Source organism: Seriola lalandi, unplaced genomic scaffold (assembly GCF_002814215.2).
Source record: "Seriola lalandi dorsalis isolate HSWRI2012SDOR001 ecotype SW California unplaced genomic scaffold, Sedor1 jcf7180002052130, whole genome shotgun sequence".
NCBI classification, from domain to species: Eukaryota; Metazoa; Chordata; class Actinopteri; order Carangiformes; family Carangidae; genus Seriola; species Seriola lalandi.
In genome coordinates, this window is record NW_019522683.1 from 761,765 (window position 1) to 781,361 (window position 19,597).

General features: G+C 42.8%; 1 protein-coding gene across 1 annotated transcript in view; it reads right to left on the minus strand.

Moving 5' to 3' along the window:
- obscna (obscurin, cytoskeletal calmodulin and titin-interacting RhoGEF a) overlaps positions 1-19,597 on the minus strand; it is a 38,879-nt gene that overhangs the window by 4,687 nt on the left and 14,595 nt on the right. The window contains 40 exon segments of the mRNA XM_087172251.1: positions 62-1,799; positions 1,941-2,018; positions 2,123-2,168; positions 2,735-2,887; positions 3,027-3,053; positions 3,235-3,407; positions 3,505-3,582; positions 3,657-3,717; positions 3,828-4,028; positions 4,119-4,206; positions 4,319-4,487; positions 4,794-4,906; positions 4,991-5,124; positions 5,308-5,416; positions 7,351-7,456; positions 7,563-7,692; positions 7,780-7,882; positions 8,522-8,689; positions 8,833-8,946; positions 9,184-9,361; positions 9,551-9,709; positions 9,802-9,966; positions 10,224-10,325; positions 10,462-10,621; positions 10,780-10,953; positions 11,237-11,319; positions 11,440-11,640; positions 11,819-11,931; positions 12,037-12,125; positions 12,227-12,299; positions 12,400-14,556; positions 14,683-14,949; positions 15,173-15,439; positions 15,677-15,943; positions 16,203-16,469; positions 16,659-17,435; positions 17,648-17,914; positions 18,125-18,391; positions 18,716-18,982; positions 19,192-19,449. Coding sequence (XP_087028377.1) covers positions 62-1,799; positions 1,941-2,018; positions 2,123-2,168; positions 2,735-2,887; positions 3,027-3,053; positions 3,235-3,407; positions 3,505-3,582; positions 3,657-3,717; positions 3,828-4,028; positions 4,119-4,206; positions 4,319-4,487; positions 4,794-4,906; positions 4,991-5,124; positions 5,308-5,416; positions 7,351-7,456; positions 7,563-7,692; positions 7,780-7,882; positions 8,522-8,689; positions 8,833-8,946; positions 9,184-9,361; positions 9,551-9,709; positions 9,802-9,966; positions 10,224-10,325; positions 10,462-10,621; positions 10,780-10,953; positions 11,237-11,319; positions 11,440-11,640; positions 11,819-11,931; positions 12,037-12,125; positions 12,227-12,299; positions 12,400-14,556; positions 14,683-14,949; positions 15,173-15,439; positions 15,677-15,943; positions 16,203-16,469; positions 16,659-17,435; positions 17,648-17,914; positions 18,125-18,391; positions 18,716-18,982; positions 19,192-19,449 — 10,347 coding nt within the window.

Consider the following 19,597-nt stretch of genomic DNA (forward strand, 5'->3'; position numbering starts at 1 on the left):
ATCAGGTTGGATAAAATGTACAGTATGATGTTAATGTACAATATAGAGTGCAATAACTCACCTCCCTTACTCACATCCTCCTTAGATCTGGAAAACAGCTTGGTCAGGCTAGAAGCTGAAGCTCTCATTTTCTTCCTCAAAGACATGGTGGGTGTATCGGGCGTCATGATCTCTCCTAATGTGGGTCCTAACTCTGTGTCCTCCAGCTGAGAGTACGAATGGCCAGTCCAGGACTGCCTGCGGAAGATCTTGAGCAGTCCCAGCTTGGGTGACTTTCCTGTGGGTGGTCGGGCTTCCAGGGCTGGAGCAGATGCATGTCTCTGCAGGCCGTAGCCTTCCTTCTTGTCCCTGGCCCTGGGAGGCCTCTCTGGAGCCTGGAGAGAAGAGAGGCTCGGACTGGGGCTCGGCATCAGCCGGGGCCCTGGCTGACCTCTGCTGTTTGCAGATAAGTTGGGGTTGGAGCGGGTGCGGTTTCGCGGTGGGGCCTGAGGAAATGAGCCTCTGGGTTTGACTTCTTGGAATGAGCAGGGAGATGATGAAATCAGAGGCTCCCCCTGATCATCGTACCCTTCACTCTCTCCTGATCTGTATCTTCCTCTGAGATGACCATGACTCAGCTCCTCGCAGGAGCCGAGTCTGCTTGAAGACTCTGAGCCACCGTGCTCCAAAATAGATGACTCAGCCAGGGACCCCTGGGAGCCAGCAAAAGTATCTCTCTCTGTCTGGTCCTGAACCAACCTGGTGCCCGTTCTGTCTCCAGCAAGGAAGTCTGTGGGAACAGTTGTTCCACCCAGTGTGCGAGTCGCATGTACAGGAGCGATGGAGCCACGTCTTCTTGCAGGTCGCCGTGGGCCCGGGATGGCCAACAAGTTTCTCCCAGCCACTTCATCATCTGTGAAATCTTCCTTCAGACTTTGAGAGCCTTCTTCTTCACCTGGCATTGTGCGCTTGGGTGAGCTGGGAGACCGGCGCGAATACTCATCAAGAGACCTGCTCCTCCTGTGAGGGGGTACGTTGCCGTGGATGAGGCCAACTCCACTGTCAAAGGAGCAGGATTTCTGCATCGTGGGCTGAATAGATCCCCGTCTTTGGCCTCGATTAGTTTCTGTCTCATCCTCCACATATTCAATAAGAGGTTCATTGAGGCGTCCTGAAAAGCTCCTCCTCAGTGGTTTGCGACCTCTCTCCTGTTTTTTGGCCTGGAATTTGTCCCGTAATGACATGTGTCTGGCAGACATGGGTGAAAGCTGATGAGAGGTGCTATAGAAAGTGCTTCGGATGACACTGCCCCGAGGGATACGACCTCCGTCACTTCCTGAACCCTCATCCCAGTCAGAGAGGTAGAGAGATTGACTGCTGTCTTTGCTCAACCTACGCTCCCTCTGAGGTGTCTGCTGGCACGACACGTCTGATGACGCAACTGACTGCCTGCTCATACTCCGCTCTAATACACTCGTCCTTCCTACCATCTCCCCATCCTCTTCCTCCCCTAATGTCACTTCCTCCTCTTCCTCTCCATCTAGGGGGAGTTTGGCAAAAGGCTCGGGGATCTGTGCTCTCTCCATTAAAGGATCATAATCCTCCTCTGTTTCCTCCTCCTCCTCAGTCGGACTGTAGTGCCGGAAAAAGTCCAAAGCGTCAGCTTCATCATACTCAGATGATGAGCCACTGCTCAGAGAGGTGCTGCTGTGTTCCTGGAGCTCGCGAGGCACCGTCACAGCAGTCTCTCTGAGAGGAGCGTCCAGCAGCTCAGGGACAGGCCTCAACGTGAGAACTGACCCAATGCAAGTCAAGGAACGCTGAGAAGATACAACAGTAATGATAATGGTAATACTTAAGACATAATCTTAGGTAAACTATATAATCTGATGTAATCATATTAAACTTCAAGATTATCAACATTACAAGAAACGATAAATGATACAAGAGAGACAACTCACCTGCCATTTCATTTTTGAGATAAAGACCTTCAAATTTCTCATGTTGATTTCATCAGTATCTTCTCTTGTATGTTTGTCCTGGACACATTTACAAAGATTTGAGTGTTTAGTTGCATTTGTAGTATGTTTTTTAATACAATAAAGCTTGATTAAAAGACCTATTGTGTACTGTTTCCTCTCACCTGGAACCATTCATGGCTCAAGCATTCAAAGGCAGACGGTCGCATCCTAGGTAAAGGAAAATTGAAGTGCTCAGATGTGTGTGCTAAGTTGCACCTGAAACCACACCTAACAGTGTTGTTAGGGTCTAAGAACTAACCACTGGAGTTCAGCAAAAATATGTTTGATATCCACATTGAATCAAATGACTGTCTTTCATGTGAAATAGGTGCTAGCATAGGCACAGAGAAACATCAGCCAAGTTAATGTAGTTTTATGCAGCAGTCAGACACTTTTTAATTCATTGTTTTATTTTTTTGCCAGTTTTTTTGGTTGAGCCCTACAAGGTCTCACTTTGATCAGTGAGGGTTCAGCATAAGCTAAATGCAGCTTTAACAGGAAAACTGATTTTTTTTAAAAATTTTGTTTTGCATTTTTGTGATATGTTTGATTTGAGGAATCAGAATTGGCATTAACATCACTGTTGCTCCTTTATGCAGATTTGTCACATGAAATGGGATTTCTTTGTCATTTGCACAAAGTTTACTAGAACATATCTTTGATTCATATTATTATTTGATTTGTGACTTGATTGATAAGTGGTGGTCTCAGCAATAATGAAACAGGTCTCCTACTCTGGATCTGGCTGAAGGACCAGGTGAAGAAAGCTCTGTGCCTCAGGACTCCTGTATGTGACATCGGGGGCGTCCCAGTTCAGGGTCCCCTCCCCCACTCTCAGCAGTGTTGCCCGGTCCGTCTCGCCCACAAAAGGACATCGACACACCAGACTGTCAAGATAAAGTTAAAACCTGATGTCAACAGCTAACAGAAACTCGTGGGTCATCTGCCCAGCTTATTGATATATTGTGTATTTAAGAATTTGAAATGTTTTGAATTTTGAATTATCAAAAATGCAGTGATACGTACCATAGATAGGCTATAACACCCACAGCCCTGACAGAGAGAATGAGAGATACTATTGTAATATTGTCTAATTTTGCTCTCTAATTTACAACGGTGCAAATCATTTTTAGCTTTTATTTAAATCTGCTAGTTATACCAGAGTGGCAGCTCTACAGCAACATCAGATAACACATAATAAAAACACACACTCTCAATTGACCAGGTGACTCACCAAATATCAGTGGCAACAGTGACTGGTTCTTGGTGAACAATCTCGGGTGCAACAAACTCTGGTGTACCAAACATGCTGTACTGGTGTCTGGATGCGTCTATTTCTTGGCAAAAGCCGAAGTCACAGATCTTTATCTCATCTCTGGGTGGATACACCATTAGGATATTATCCGGCTGAAGGAAGTGTAAATAAAAATGGAGAATTAAGAACCGCATCAAAAATAAGGCCACAGTCAATAATGCAGTGTTGACTGGGGACTGGGAATCTCACTTTAATGTCCAGATGCAAGATGTTCATGCTGTGAATGTGACCAACACCTTCAAGGATTTGCTGGATGTATGACTGAACCTGAAATAAAATGTAGAATATTAGTCAAGAGCCATACATAATATTTGCAAGAAAAAGATATCTCAAGCTTGTACCTCTCTCTCCGAGACGGATCCTCTGAGTAATAAATGATCCAGAAGTCCATGAGAGCAGCAGCTAGAAATGGTGTTAAAGAATTCTTAAAACTAAATACAAATCAAACTTAAGCTAAACACACTGCAAGGAAAGAGGAGTGATCACATTGTAATATTTAACAGGGAGGATACATTTCTGTGATCAGCACCAGAGTGCGTCTGGTGCAAAAGAAGTCCAGCAGACAGGCCACTCTGGGATGAGCCAGACGGGAGAGTAAGTCTCTCTCCTGGAAGGCCCTCGTCCGAGTGCTGCTCCGCAGAGGAAGGAACTTGGCAGAAAAGACTTCACCTGTCCTTCTGTGGACGACACGCTTCACTACCCCAAACGTTCCCCTAAAACAAGAAAAGACGACGGCACGCATGTCAAACCTTAGCAGAGATCTTGAACAGCTTGGACTATGTCAGTATAATCCAGAGGTTCACCTTCCAATTTCCTCATGAACATCGTAGACAGAGAATAACTTCCTTCTCTTCCCCAGCTCCACCTCTCTCTCCTGACACTCCAGTGGGCCTATAGAGAAACCACACAGACTAACAAAATTAAATCTAATAATAATAAAATCTAATTTATCTATGCCTAAAACAAAAACAGTCATATTTAACAGTGAATGCTGTGATCTCACCTTCCTCCACCGTGAGCTGAGCCTGGCATGAGGCATGGCCGGAGTCATTGTAGGCTAAGCAGGTGTATATGCCGCTGTCCTCACCCTCGGAGCACACTATTGTCACTGAGCAGCGGGCACCATGCTGTACTATCTCCACATTCTCATTGGCTGCAAGCTCTTCTTCATCCTCCAATCACAACACAAGAGCAAAGTTTTTTTTAATAGGGATTGTCTCTTTTATCAGTAAACTTTGGTCTAACGTTTTGCACTGTCATCTCTTAAAACAACGTGATGACCTCCTGCAAACTGTCACATTGTGAGTAGGAAGAGTGGAAATGTAACCATAAAAGATCTGCTTCCTTTCTCATGGGAGACAGAGAAGCAATAATATCTGGTATTATAGGAATATGATTTTTCCCATCCCATAAATTGCATAGTTGCAAACCCTTGCAATCAATCCCATTTGGATATCACTGATCTACACTGCCCCTACCTTGTACCACTGTATATTAGGAGTCGGTCTTCCTGTGATGATGGCTGTAAATGTAGCTGGTTGGCCGGGTTCTACACACAGGTCCTCAGTGGGTACCTGGATGGAGGGTGGAGCTGAACAGGAAATTAGATCACTTAGTGAGCATACCAAATTTGATAGCAGTCATATTCTTATGTATACTCTTATGACAAGAATACCATCTGTAATTTCCTGCATTGGTTCTGAGATGTAAATCTCCTCCTCCTCTTCCTCCAGGTAATACAGCGGCTGCTGAACCACATGATCCATGGATGTGGCAGCAGGAGCTGTCTCCTCAGTGCTACACTCTGCCCTGGACACAAAGAGAGGACAAACGGGAAAAGGTAATTATCAAATTCTATTTATCACTCATTACGATGTATACATTTCAATTATTAACAAAACCACTTCAATTTACTCCACTTACTTTTTACATCCAGTACTAATTTCAAGGCGGGAAAGTAAGGTCAATAAATATAAGTGAGACTTAACTTACTGTTCAGGGTGTCCAGGAGGGAAAAGCACCTTGGCAATACAGGTGGGGCTGAAATCAGTCTGTAACCATTTCTTCACAAAGGCAGTGGACCAGCCCTCTGAGTCTGCATCTACCAAAGCCAAACTGCCACTCAGCCGGAGTTTAAGGATCACAGACTTAATATAACAATATATTTTCTAACTATATTTAAAGGAATTATCACTTTGCCTTGAATGTAATTTATATGTACTGCAACATTGGAGAGTGAAAAGTGAAAAAAAGTACATTACCTTAAGTACCACCAGCAGTAATACTGCATTTCTTACCTCAGGACTTGAGGGTTTTACCCCACTAACCCACCACATCAACAGGACATGGGTGCATGCCCACTCCTGCTTGGGCGCAAAGGGAGCACCCGCCCAGCACATGACCATCTTGTGTTCGTAGGAGTGAAGAGTTAGCTGGGCATGCGTTGGCAAGAGGAAAAAGGGGAATGTTGAGTGGTTATTTGTTATCATGACAATGATGACTTACATGGAACGGTCCATGTGAGGAACTTCCTCCTTTACTACTAGTAGAAGGAAGATGGAGAAACGTGTAGGATATGGACAATGGAAGGGAAAACACCGTGAACCAGTGTCCAAAAGCCAGAAAAAAATATGTGAGTAAGACAACTTTATAGTCAATATAAAGTATATCATATGTCAAACTTACAGCAGGTTTTTCATCCCCTCTAATAAGTCCATTGAATTTGGCTGAATTCTATAGTTTACTCCATTTTACTAGTTGTATTTCTGACCCTGTGTGATAGTAACAGTAACAGTAAATTAATAGATACTAGCACATAATATAGGACAGTAATACTATACACTATATTTAAATTACTGCTGTTAGTTATGGCACCTCGGTGGCTGTGCTGACTTTTGGATGATAACATGAGTCTAATGGGGGGAAAATGATCGAGTCTGTTTCAATCCATGCCCTGTGTGGAAAGTGGAGACATGATGAAAAACACAAAATCATTCCATACAATAAATGTATCATTGTGTTTACATGAGTGAGAGGAATGCTGGGAAATACAGTATGGTGCCTATGTTGAATGATACCCACTAGATCCCACTGGGTTATGGCAAATAAAAGCTTCTTTTGACATAGAAGTAGTTGTACTTAGGAGTTTTTTTTTTTTTCAGAGGCAGAGGTTAAAGTGCCTCAGACTCAACACTAGTTAGTAGAAGAGATGGAGTCACTAGTGACACAGATTAAGGATCAAAGGGCAAAGGTTAGCATTGGCTATGTGTAGGTATTAGGTAAGAGATGGTTATGTTAAAGTATGTGTTTAGTGTAGCTAAGGTCATTGTAGTAGTGTGAGAGAGAGATAAACCACTGTCACGGCATTCAGAGAGAGAGAGAGAGAGAGAGAGAGAGAGAGAGAGAGAGAGAGAGAGAGAGAGAGAGAGAGAGAGAGACAGTGTGTCCTTTCACCTACAGCATGCATGATGCACTTAACTCAAATGGCAGCAGTAGAAATGGAGAAATGAAAAATGACAGTGTAGTTTTATCTCAGGCATACCACTGTATAATGCAGTTAATAGTTGCAAATTCAAATTTGCTGTGCCATGCAGGCAGAAACTACTTATTCTTTCCGTTTCATATTTTAGGCATTCATCTACAGGCTGCACTCCATGCCGTAACCCCAGGGGATCTAGCGACAAGTGGTATGGTAGTTTGAACTACTTATGATGTGAGTGTCTGTGAAATGGGAAAAAAGAAAATGTGAGTAAAATCTCAAAATGGTGTGAACTTGAATCAAATGGATGAATGGTAGTGGTTGAAAGTGGAAATTGATGCAGATCGTTGCAGTTTGTTGTAAAGTGAAGAGATGTCACATGATGTGATGCAGAGAGGGTGACAGGATCTGAAGTGAAACTGGACAATGGCATGTGCTTCATCCCTTCTCAAACACGGCTGAACTAGTGAACGTGTCGATCAGCCGCATGAAAACCCTGCCACTAGTTTCCATCATGTGTGGAAGATATTTACCTTCAGCAGCTTTGCCAGTCCTACCTTTAGGGGGTAAGTCCTGTGGTTGGTCATCTTCGATGTCAGTTGGTGGTATGTAAGTGGGGCATAGACCTGCCTTGCACTTGACACAGCCAAACTCATTCCAAAGCTAAGCAAATAAAAACATTTGACATACTGCATCTTACAAGATCTCTGACATTAATAATGCTAATCATCTTGATACATTGAAGGTTTTATGTATGTGGGTTTTATACCTCACACTCATACTGTCCAATATCTGCCGCTGTTGCGTAGATGACCGTCAGACACAAGATTCCACTCCGAGCATCGTTCAGGATCGAGTATTTTTGCTGGTCAGTCAACTCTCTGCCATCTTTCAACCACCTGCCAAACCCAAAGATGGATGTGTTTGACGTATTCACCTCACAACCACTGTGGTCACAGTCATCTTTGCTTTTTTTCTCGCCATACCTGATTCGTGGTAAAGGAGTACTGAGCGTGGAACAAGAGAACTGGATGTCCTCTCCTTCTATTAGACAAGCACTCTCCAGCCGACTCACAAATCTGGGTGGAGCTAGAGAGAAGAACAAATACATTAAATTGTCATTAAATTATCCCTATAATTAGAAACAGGCCAATAATGGCAGTTTTAGTAGTGGGGTAATGACAATATTAAAAGGATCAACAGTCAAAGCAGCAATAGTAGTAGCAGAGGAATTAGCAATAGTAGAGGTAAATCAGCCTGCAGCAGTGAATTTATTCACAGTAATATTATTAGTAGTAAATACAGCAGTAGTCAGAAAAGTTTTAGAAACTACAGTAGCAATTATAGTAGTAATAATAACAATAGTAGTAAGTGTGACAATTGTAATTACAATAGCACCAGTAGTAGCAAGAGTTGCATAATAGCAGTTGTACAAGTAGTAGAATTATTACTAGCTGTAGTAGTTGTAGAGGTCATTGTAACTCTACTATTAATAGTAGTAATACCAGTAATAATATAGAAGTAAGAGCAGTAGTAGAAGTAGTGGCAGTATTTGTGCTTGTAGCTGTAGATATGCTAATATGATGAAAAACATTATGAGGTCCGTCATCTTTCCTGTGTTCCTTTGTGACAGTGTATGTATTGAATGTAAGGCATTCATCTACAAACACACATATCGCTGTACGGTAACGAACTACTGAAGTGGCCCAGCTGCATCCACAGACTCACCCTGCACCACAACCTTAGCCAGAGTACCAGCAGTGCCCATGGAGCTGGTAGCGTAACATGTATACTGTCCAGAGTCCTCTGCAGTGAGACTGTCCAGGATGACACTGCATGTTCCAGAGCGGTCCGCTGTGATGATGTGACGGGAGTCATCCTCCAGAGGAAGGCCATCTGAGAAGCAGACATCAGATATTCTAACTGTGAAACCATGACTTGCTGTTTTTTTTCTACACATGCTCAGCAAAACCTACTCTGATACATTAAAAGTAAATAAAAATATTTTATTATTTATATTTTAAAAAGCATTTCCAGACCTTTGAGCCAGCTGACCACTGGTTTGGGTGATCCTGTGACCTTGCATGTCAGTTTAATTGTCTGCCCTATCTTTGTTGTGCAGTCAGACAACAGTGACTCAAACACTGGTGGGCCTGTTGACGCACACACAAATACAGAAATTACACACGAAGCATTTGGTGAAAATATTTGCCATATTATGCCACAAAAGTTTTGTGACCATCTGTGACAACGTTCAGTTAATTTCATCCTGTTGCTGCCATTGTCATTTTAAGATAAAAACATACATAAATACACAAATAAATAGGAAGATATTTGTTTATTTCTTACAATTCAATGTCAAACTTCACCTGGTGTTCACTTTTACTTACTGTTAGTGGGCAGACTGGAGCGTTGCTGGAGCTCCTTCAGGTCTTTGAGCCAGGGCAGTTTCACCAGTGTGGAGCGGCCCTGCAGTGTGTACCTCCGCATTGAGCCCCTGTGCTCATGCCACAACCCCCAAGACTTTTCATCTCCACCCATAGTCTCCTTTATTTCCACATCATTCAGCTGAGCAGATAAGTGAGAAGGATGGTGAGGTCAAAATGTGGAAAAAGAAATCAGAGTAAACTGTGCTAATAGTAGTAGTAACAGTAATCGTCATGGAGTGTGAAAAGCTATGATATTAAATAGTTTCTTTTTTGTATTGCCCCACGAACACAAGTAGATTTAGTAGGAAAACAGGAGCATAGATGCTACCTTCATTTTGTTCTTGAAGGTATAGGTGTCACTGTTCATGCCAGTGTCCCTTTTCAGTTTACACAGTACGATACATTCCTTGAAGAGAAAGACTTGTCTCTGATGCCCTCTAGAGGCCGTCTTAATTTCTGGAGATTCCTCCCACACTGTGAAGACTCCCTGGAGGGAAGAAGGCAAGTGAAGACCATGCGATGACCATATGTCAGCCTAACTCGGAATTAAATGAAAACATGGCAGTCTTCTGTAGTTACCTGTCGCACAGGCTCGCCCAGGGCAATTAGAGGAGCTGGGTAGTTCTCAATGAGGGACACTTGGTGCAGGTTGTCAGACCTCCAGGGCAGACAGGACACCGTAGAGAAGGCATCCTCTAACAGACAGCAGCTCTGACCACCTTTGGCTTTGTTCTTGATAAACTCCTGGCAAAAAAAAGTTTTTCATTTACATCTAGGCAATCAGCTGACAAATTTTCAAGAAGACACTGCAACGCGTGCAACAGCAGAACAAGCGTAGCTCGTTAAATATGTTTAGTTGAAATAAATATCCAAGATACAAATATTCCTGTTTCTCTACAATATTCCTGTTTGATTGTGAGGGGCACAATAAAGAATCAAACAAAAACATGGTTTAGTCTGTGGAATTCTACACAAATTTGTAAAAGAAACTGTATGCTGACCTTGAGTAAAGCCTGGTAAGTTTGAATCCTCTCCACTGGTCGCTGGAGGAAGGTAAGGACATCCATGACAGGTGCGTCAGGCTTACCAGATTCTCCTAACTCCTGAAGTGTAATGAGCAACATATTAAAGAAATAAAGAACATTAGATATGTGCAACAATGCTGCTACTCAGCAACTTAGTTTCCACAATATTCATGTTAAAGGTTTATGTTTAAATCCAAACAGATTTTGTCAATACTTTGAAATACTGCTGGGTAGCCTTGTCGTTGACGCAGGCTTCTGCTTGAGCTTGTCCCACCATGTAGTGAAGATACTTTTCAAAGTCCTCAGTGTGCTTGATCAGATGCATGGCCACATCATCGTCTGTGGCACAGCCTCTCAGACCAGGAAGGATGCACCTGAAGTGAGAGGCAGTGTCAGGAAAAAAAAAATCAAAATCAAGAAGTAAGGCTTGAGAAAAAATAGAATGAATTACATACAATATAGTAGAAGTGTGATACATTTCTTGTGTGTGTGTGTGTGTGTGTGTGGGTGTGGGTGTGTGTGTGTGTGTTACCTCTCATGCAGAAAGACAATGTCCTTGATATTCCTGAAAATGATCTCTCTCTGGTTGAGGATGTTAATGGGGACGTGGCAACTAGAGTCCAGATAATTTAGCTGGTGACAGGTGAACATCTTCAACTCCTTTACAAACTCCTCCTCTCCGTCAATCAGGCCTTGGATCAGTTGGCTAAAGAAAGAAGGACTTTCATTCAGACTGGACATGGCTCAGCAGTATTAGTTTTTTGCAGTTTTCCTCTGAAATTTGCAATTAGAACAAACTCAGTCTCCATTATCATAAAATATCCAAATGTAATTGTCCAAATACATGTAACCAATAATAATAATGCATTTCAATAAAATTTCAATAAAATTCTAAATCTAATCCTAAATCCTAATAAAAAATAAAGTGCCTGGTGACGTTCCTCCCAATATTTTTTTTTATGTCATCATATAATTGCAGAATAACAGACCTCATAGCCCTCCGATATTCTTCTCCTGTAGACCCTATTCCATCAAGATCCTCTTGAGGTGCTCTCATTTGTGGGAAGGTTTCCTGTTCGAAACAACAGTCGTGTATTTATTATCTTAAGTCTTATCTTAAGCAAACCTAAATGGTTAATGTAACATGTTTATTCAGCATTGGAGAAAAAACATCCGGATCTATACATCCTACCTTTCTCTTCTTTTCCAGGTAGGCTGGACACACCCATCCCTGTCGAGCAGGATTGGTTTTGGTGGGTTTGGTCCTCACCAGCCATCTGTCAGGATGAACAGAATCCAGGACCTCTACAAACTGGCCCTCCTTCAGAATGAAACTGTTCTTATTTCCACTGTTAGGACTGCAGTCGGCTCGAGCCACATACATTTCAAATGTCTGAGGGGGACAAAAATTACATAATTTATGGCTTAAAAAAATTAAATGTGTAATATTACTTTGTCAGATTTGGACTTTATCGAATCACATTTGTTACATTAATATTTATAGAGCAGACAGAATAAGTCCATAAACACACTATATACATCCATGATAGAGCAAAATACACAAAAAGTACCTCTCTGCTATCCTCTTCCCCTTCTGACTCTGATCCAGATACCGTACTCGCTAAGGGTGTGTGGGCAGGATGGTGCTTTGGAGATGGTGTCCTCATTCTGCCTTCATGAGCTCCTACAGATTATAGAGGAAGACAGCTCTGGTATTACCTGACAGGAAAGTAGAGAACTAGTAGTGGAAAGTTGAAAAACAACAATGAACAAAATCAACATAGCTTACCTTTGACCTTTAATAGTTTCTTAGGAGGTTGTGGAGCAGCTATCTCTTCTTTATTGTCCTTCGCGGATACTTGTGGTTTTGGTACTTCCCTGTGACAATATAAAAATATATTTTGGGTATTTTCAAGAGCACAAAAGACCAATTTTGCACTCAAATTCAGATAAACAAATCTTTTCTTCTGCACTCTGACCTTGAAACAGCAGGAAGAGTTTCAACAGGTTCCATTATATCCAGAGCCGTGTCATAATCAGAGGGACTTGACACTGTTGAAAGCACAAAATCATATGCACTATACTGTAAATATATGACCAAGCAAATCCATATGTTTTGTCATCACACTCGGTATATAAGTGAGTTACTCACTGGAGCTGGCAGCAATGAGTGATGATCGTCTCCTCTCTTCCAGAGTCATCTGTGCAGCCAGCTCCGTCAGGTTGTAGGCCTCCCACAGAGAGACGCTCACACTTTCTACATAGTTTTCAGCATCTGTAGCTGAAGTGGGTATCTGTGCTTGAGTCTGAGGTAGACTCAGAGTCTGTGTTTTGGCCTGGACCTCAGGCCTTGGTGGGGCAAGTTGCAGAGGAGTTATGGCTGCAAGGGGTGGGTGCACAGGCTTCTGGGCTGTCGGAGCAGCCTGCTGAGGCTGTACTACCGTTACGTTTCCATTGTAGGAGGTCACACCAAACTTATTCACCACCTCACAGGTATAGATTCCACCGTCACTGGTGGTAAGGTTTTTGATCACCAGTGTGCACACGCCCTTCTCTGTTGTCTCAGTACGGCAGCGCTGGTCATTAGTGATTTGTTGGCCATTTTTCAGCCAGCGCACTGTGCTGGGTTTTCCTTCTACGACACACACTAGAGTGACTGTACCATGAAGATCTGCAATCTGGTTCTTAAAAACCTCTTTAAAGACAGGTCGCATGTCTTTGCGGGTTTTGTAGCCTTTAAAGGCAGCCTGGATCTTGACTGCTGCCTCTTGCATTTGTGGTTCATCCTCAATGCTGATGTCAATCTCTAGTGGAAGACCAGAGGGTTGAGTTGACCCCTCATTACAAGAGCCAGTTGGATGGACCTTCCCTGGTATTTCCATCAAAGCCTCTGAGAAAGTTTCATCTTCAGAAATATACAGAAGGGGAACATCTTCTGTCATCTTCGTCTGTTTTTCTTCCTTCCTTCTCATTGGCTCGACTGCCAGTTTAATTTCCTGGTCAACTTCAGGTTCTTTTCTCATGGGTTTTACTGGTTGTTTGATCAGCTGTTTGGTGTTTGCATCTTTCTCTGCAGCTTTCACAGGCTGCCTTATTTTCTCAGCTATCTCACTGTCTGTTGTTACTGAATATTTCCTCTCAAGTCTGGGTTTCTCTTTATCCTCTTTTCCCACAGACCTTATTGACTGTTTTACTGGCTGATCATCCGTTGTTTTCACCACACCTCCTGTCAGCTCTTGTCCTTCTTGATCTGTCTCTGTATCCCGTGATAATTGTTTTTCCATTCCCCCCTTTGTTTTACCTTTTATCCTCACAGGTGGTTTTGGAGGGGTAAATTCTGCCTCTCTTTCTGAAGGTTTTTCTGGTTGTTCTACTGACAGCACTTGCTTTTTCCCCCTCTCTGCCTCTGTGGACACTTGTTGTCTCACATAGTCTCTCTGTTTATGGTCTTCCTCAGAGCCATTTACTGTAGTCTTTAATGCTTGGGGAATTAGCTCCTCAGGTTCTCTTAAAATATGCTTTATTGGTTGCTTCTCCTCCATTGTCTTTCCTTTAGATCTTACTGGTGGTTTTAAAGGTTCCTCTTCCATCATGTCTGCTGCATCTTCCTTTACTGTAGACTTTACATGTTCCTTTATTGTTTCTTTTCCACTTGACTTTTCTAGTGCTTCAACGGGCCATTTTTCATCCTCACTGTTCTTCCGCAGAAGCGTCCCAGGATGTTTCACCTTCTCCTGAATTTCACTTGTTTTCTCTGAGGGCTTTCCTGCTTGTTTTAATCTCTGTTGTTCAGCCACAGTGTCACCCAGAACCCTCTCCGATTGACTAACTTTAAGGTCAGCCTTATCCATTTCCTCCAAATTCCTTCCTTGTTGCTTCGCCAGGAAAACTTCATTTTCTGTTTCCATAGACCTCCCTGGCTCTTCGACCTTCCTGTCAATCCTGTCATCCTGCTCTAGTAATCTCACTGAGTTATCGGCTTTCTTGTAGCCCTCACTCTCCAGTTGTGTTATGTTCTGTACAACATCAAAGTCTTTCTCCACAGGCTTTACAGGCTGGGTTCCTTTTTGGTCTGTATTATTCTCTTTCATCATAGACTGCTTTAGGTGCAATACTGGCTCCTCATCTTTTTCTGAATTTGTAATAGATGCTTTCCTATGAGATCTCTTTTTGGGCTCTGGAGGAACAGGTTTGGCCTCTGGGAGGCCAGGCTTCTCACTCTCGGGACTAGGAGTTGTTTTAGAGACAGCACCCTTTACCCGAGGTAATATTGTGGGAGGCTCTGTGTTTGGTGGAGCAGATTGTAGTGCTAGGCAAAAGAATGAGAAAAAATATGTTGAAAACTTATTTATGTGTGGTGGAAGTTGAAGAAAAAGAAAATGAATAAACTCATTGTGTTTCTTTAACTGTAACTCAGGAATCAAGATTCACCCACCTTTCACTGCCACCGTTGCAAAGGTCTGTGCACTTCCTACTTGACATGTGTAGCTGCCACTATCCTCAGATTTGAGCTCCTTGATGTGCAGCTGGTGGAGGCAGCCATCTTGTTTTATCTCATACTTCCTGTTTGCTCTCAGTGGAAGCTTATTCTTCTTCCATTGCACTGACACTCCAGGCTTAGACAGCTCACAGGACAGGGAGGCTGCGTCTCCCTCCTCGGCCTCCACATTTTTTAGTTCTTTCTTGAAGAATGGAATGAGCTCTAGGTAGGTGGGGCAGAACACAGCAAAAACATTATTTGAGACACTGATTTAGCTTACATACTGTATGTGCCTGATAGGTAGAGTGTGCTACAATGGAAAATACAGTGAGTTCATACAACCATACAAGTATCTGAAAAAGTATAACCTCTATCAGTGAGAATTTGAGAGTAATACAACAAAATTTCCCATGTATACACCTACAACAACCATACGCACACACACCTTTCACTGTCACAGTTGCAGTGGTCTCTGCACTTCCTGCTTGACATGTGTAGCAGCCACTGTCCTCAGGATTGAGCTCCTTAATGTGCAGCTGGAGGAGGCAGCCATCTTGTTTCATCTCATACTTCCTGCTGGCTCTCAGTAACAGTCTGTTCTTCTTCCATTGCACTGACAGCCCAGGTTTAGACACCTCACAGCACAGGGAAGCTGATCCTCCCTCCTCAGCGTCCATACTTTGTAAGTCCTTCTTGAAGAATGGGGGGAGCTCTGTGAAACAATGTCATAAAGAAGAGGAAAATGTCTTTACCAAAAGAGAAATGGTGCCCAAGACATTAGCAGATGTGTCTACCTGCATGTCCTTTAATTGCTTTGTTACAACTTATAATAAGTCTCAGAAAGTTCAGTCAACTCAAGACAGTACTTAGCTGACAATAACATTACTTTTCTGTGGCTTGAGTGTGTGAAATAGTAAAGTTTGCTTTGCACATTGCCAAATTCACACACCTTTCACTGTCACAGATGCAGTGGTCTCTGCACTTCCTGCTTGACATGTGTAGCTCCCACTGTCCTCAGGTTTAAGCTCCCTGATGTAGAGCTGGAGGAAGCAGCCATCTTGTTTCATTTCATACTTCTTGTTGGCTCTCAGTGGCAGCTTGTTCTTCCTCCAGTGAACCGACACTCCTGGCTTAGACAGCTCACAGTGCAGGGAGGCTGCACCTCCCTCCTCAGCCTCCACATTTTGCAATTCCTTGTGGAAGAATGGAGCAAGCTCTAGGTAGGTGGTACAGAGCAGACAAAAACATTATTTAAGACGCCAGATAAATTCTCAAATAAGATCTGAAAATATATTCAGTTTTCATGCATTGATTTTGCTTGCTACTCAGGAAAATTTTTATATGTTCCAAACAGTTCAAACTATCACATTTAAGTAGTTTTAAATTTTGAAAAAGGATACCCTCCTATCATCAAGAACTTAAGAGGTGGAATACTAAAAACTTTCAGTGAACACACCACAACAGCAACAAAGCACCTTTCACTGTCAAAGTTGCAGTGGTCTCTGCACTTCCTGTTTGACAAGTGTAGCTGCCACTGTCCTCAAGTTTGAGCTCCTTAATGTGCAGCTGGAGGGAGCAGCCATCTTGCTTCATTTCGTACTTCCTGCTGGCTCTCAGTGGCAGTCTGTTCTTCTTCCACTGAACTGGCACCCCAGGTTTAGACACCTCACAGAACAGAGAGGCTGTAGCTCCCTCCTCACCCTCTATACCTTGTAATTCTTTGTTGAAGAATGGAGCAACTTCTGCGAAAACAGATATGGATTGGAAAATATTTAAAAAAAATTATACCTCCTAAGTGAAATTGGACAATAAAAAGCCTGAGATGTAATTGTTAAAGACTTTTGATCAACTTACAATGAACACTCAGTTTTGTTACGTGGTTAAAAGCATACAGAGCAAACACTACATTGTTCACTGGCAAATTCACACACCTTTCACTGTCACAGTTGCAGTGGTCTCTGCACTTGCTGCTTGACATGTGTAGCTGCCACTATCCTCAGGTTTGAGCTCCGTGATGTGCAATTGGAGGAGGCAGCCATCTTGTTTTATCTCATACTTCCTGTTTGCTCTCAGTGGAAGCTTATTCTTCTTCCATTGCACCGACACTCCAGGCTTAGACAGCTCACAGGACAGGGAGGCTGCACCTCCCTCCTCAGCCTCCACACGTCTTAATTCTTTCTTGAAGAATGGAGCGAGCTCTGGGAAAGTGGGCAAGAAAAACAACATTATGGATCTATAATGTAAAGGGAACAATGCTTGAAACCTCATCAGGACAGCATTTGTAATAACTTTTTATATATTTTTTAAGACTACCTATAGGTGGGTTAACATAATGACTACCGGGGAGATCAGAGAGAACATGGAAGGTTTGTACAATAAAGTGCATGAAGCTGTAACACTAAAATGTTCTGATACAGTCAGAATGATCCAAATTCACACACCTTTCACTGTCACAGTTGCAGTGGTCTCTGCACTTCCTGACTGACATGTGTAGCTGCCACTGTCCTCAAGTTTGAGCTCCTTGATGTGGAGCTGGAGGAAGCAGCCGTCCTGCTGCATCTCATACTTCCTGCTGGCTCTCAGTTGCAGTCTGTTCTTCTTCCATTGCACTGACAGCCCAGGTTTAGACAGCTCACAGGACACGGAGACTGAACCTCCCTCCTCAGCCTCCACATTGTGCAATTCTTGTTTGAAAAATGGCAGGAGCTCTGGGAAATGTCAAGTGTTTAGGGAGTAACTGAGTGGGATGTTTTAGCATAACAGAAATAGCATTTTAGACATTCTCAAAATCAGGCTAAATAAGGTGCTGTAAAAAAAATATTAGTGATAGACACATGATTTTTACTGTTGTTTGAAGTTTAGATTAGATTAACAATTTGCTGACATTGCAAAAATTTATCACGTTTCCAAATTCACACACCTTTCACTGTCACAGTTGCAGTGGTCTCTGCACTTCCTGCTTCACATGTGTAGCTGCCACTGTCCTCAAGTTTGAGCTCCTTGATGTGCAGCTGGAGGAGGCAGCCATCCTGCTTCATCTCATATTTCCTGCTGGGTCTTAGAGGCAGCTTATTCCTCTTCCATTGCACTGACAGCCCAGGTTTGGACACCTCACAGCACAGGGAAGCTGAGCCTCCCTCTTCTTCCTTCACATTCTGCAGTTCCTCTTTGAAAAATGGTGGGAGCTCTGGGAAAGATAAGAGGGTTGGAGTGGCCAAATAAGTAGTATACATCATGGTAATGTTTTTATAGTCTACTTATGTGAGTAGTGTTTGGTCCAAATAATATCAAATTATTCTGATCGTCAATAAGTTTAGATTATCATAAGAACCATTTCTATGATTCAGATGTTACTGACACTGTCACATTTGCCATGTAAATCTCCAAATTCACACACCTTTCACTGTCACAGTTGCAGTGGTCTCTGCACCTCCTGATTGACATGTGTAGCAGCCACTGTCCTCAGGTCTGAGCTCCTTGATGTCGAGCTGAAGGAAGCAGCCGTCCTGCTTCATCTCATACTTCCTGCTTTCTCTGAGTGGCAGTCTGTTCTTCTTCCACTGAACTGATTTTCCAGGTTTAGACAGCTCACAAGAGAGGGAGGCTGAACCTCCCTCTTCAGCCTCCATGCGTCTTAATTGTTTCTTGAAGTATGGAGGGAGCTCTGGAAAAAAAGGGTTGAGCGGGAGAAAAATTAAACATCTTTATGTTTGAGTTGACACCACAAAAAGGCAGAATGGTCATTTGTTATCTTACTATTTTAGCATAAGGGTACATGCAGTATTTGCATTTCAGGCAGGTGCAGACAATCATAGGAAAGTAACTGAAAGTTACCGTACTGACACTAGTATGTGGGCTGTGTACTGACACCAAAATGTACAGTGATAAAGTTACATTTGGGAACATCTGGGTGGGAACTGCTATGTTGGAAAATGTAAAGAGTTCAGAAAGTCCACTCCCTGCTATGCACATATCCAACTTCACACACCTTTCACTGTCACAGTTGCAGTGGTCTCTGCACTTCCTGCTTGACATGTGTAGCTGCCACTGTCCTCAAGTTTGAGCTCCTTGATGTGCAGCTGGAGGAGGCAGCCGTCCTGCTTCATCTCATATTTCCTGCTGGCTCTTAGCGGCAGTCTGTTCTTCTTCCATTGAATTGGCACTCCAAGTTTAGACAGCTCACAGTAAAGAGAGGCCAAACCTCCCTCCTCAACTTCCGTATTCTGCAATTCTTCCTGGAAGAATGGAGGGAGCTCTAGGAATAAGAGTTGGAGACATTTGGTGATATAAGAACATTTCATAGTATAATTTGACAAATCTAATCAATGTTCAAAGAAAGCAGGTACAACAATTAGCATTCCAAGGGAAGACGGAAGGTAACAAGTTAAATTTTACAGTATCTGCATCTTGTTAATCAGAAATGAAACATCAATCACCTAAAAGCAACAATATTTGCATTTTTACCTGTTACAGTAAGTTTGGCACTGCTTTGCACATCTCCTGTATCACAGGAGTATATGCCAGTATCCAGGGGATCCACATCATGGACAAGCAGCAAGTTGACTTTTCCCTCCTTACGCAACTCATATTTATCACCATTGCAGAGGGGAATATGGTTGCGTGTCCAGGTAACCGGTGAGGTATAGTCGGAGATTGTGCAGGACAAAGTGGCCGTCTCTCCCTCCGTAAGCACAACGTCTTCAGGCTTTTCCTCAAATAAAACTGGAATTTGAAATCACATGCCAATTTATGATAAAAATAACATAAAATAAAGGAGATACACTATGTTTGTAACAAATGCAGCATCAAGATTGTACTTGATAAGTGTTGGGTTTGTCGTTCATTATGTAACAACTGACGGTAAGCTGTG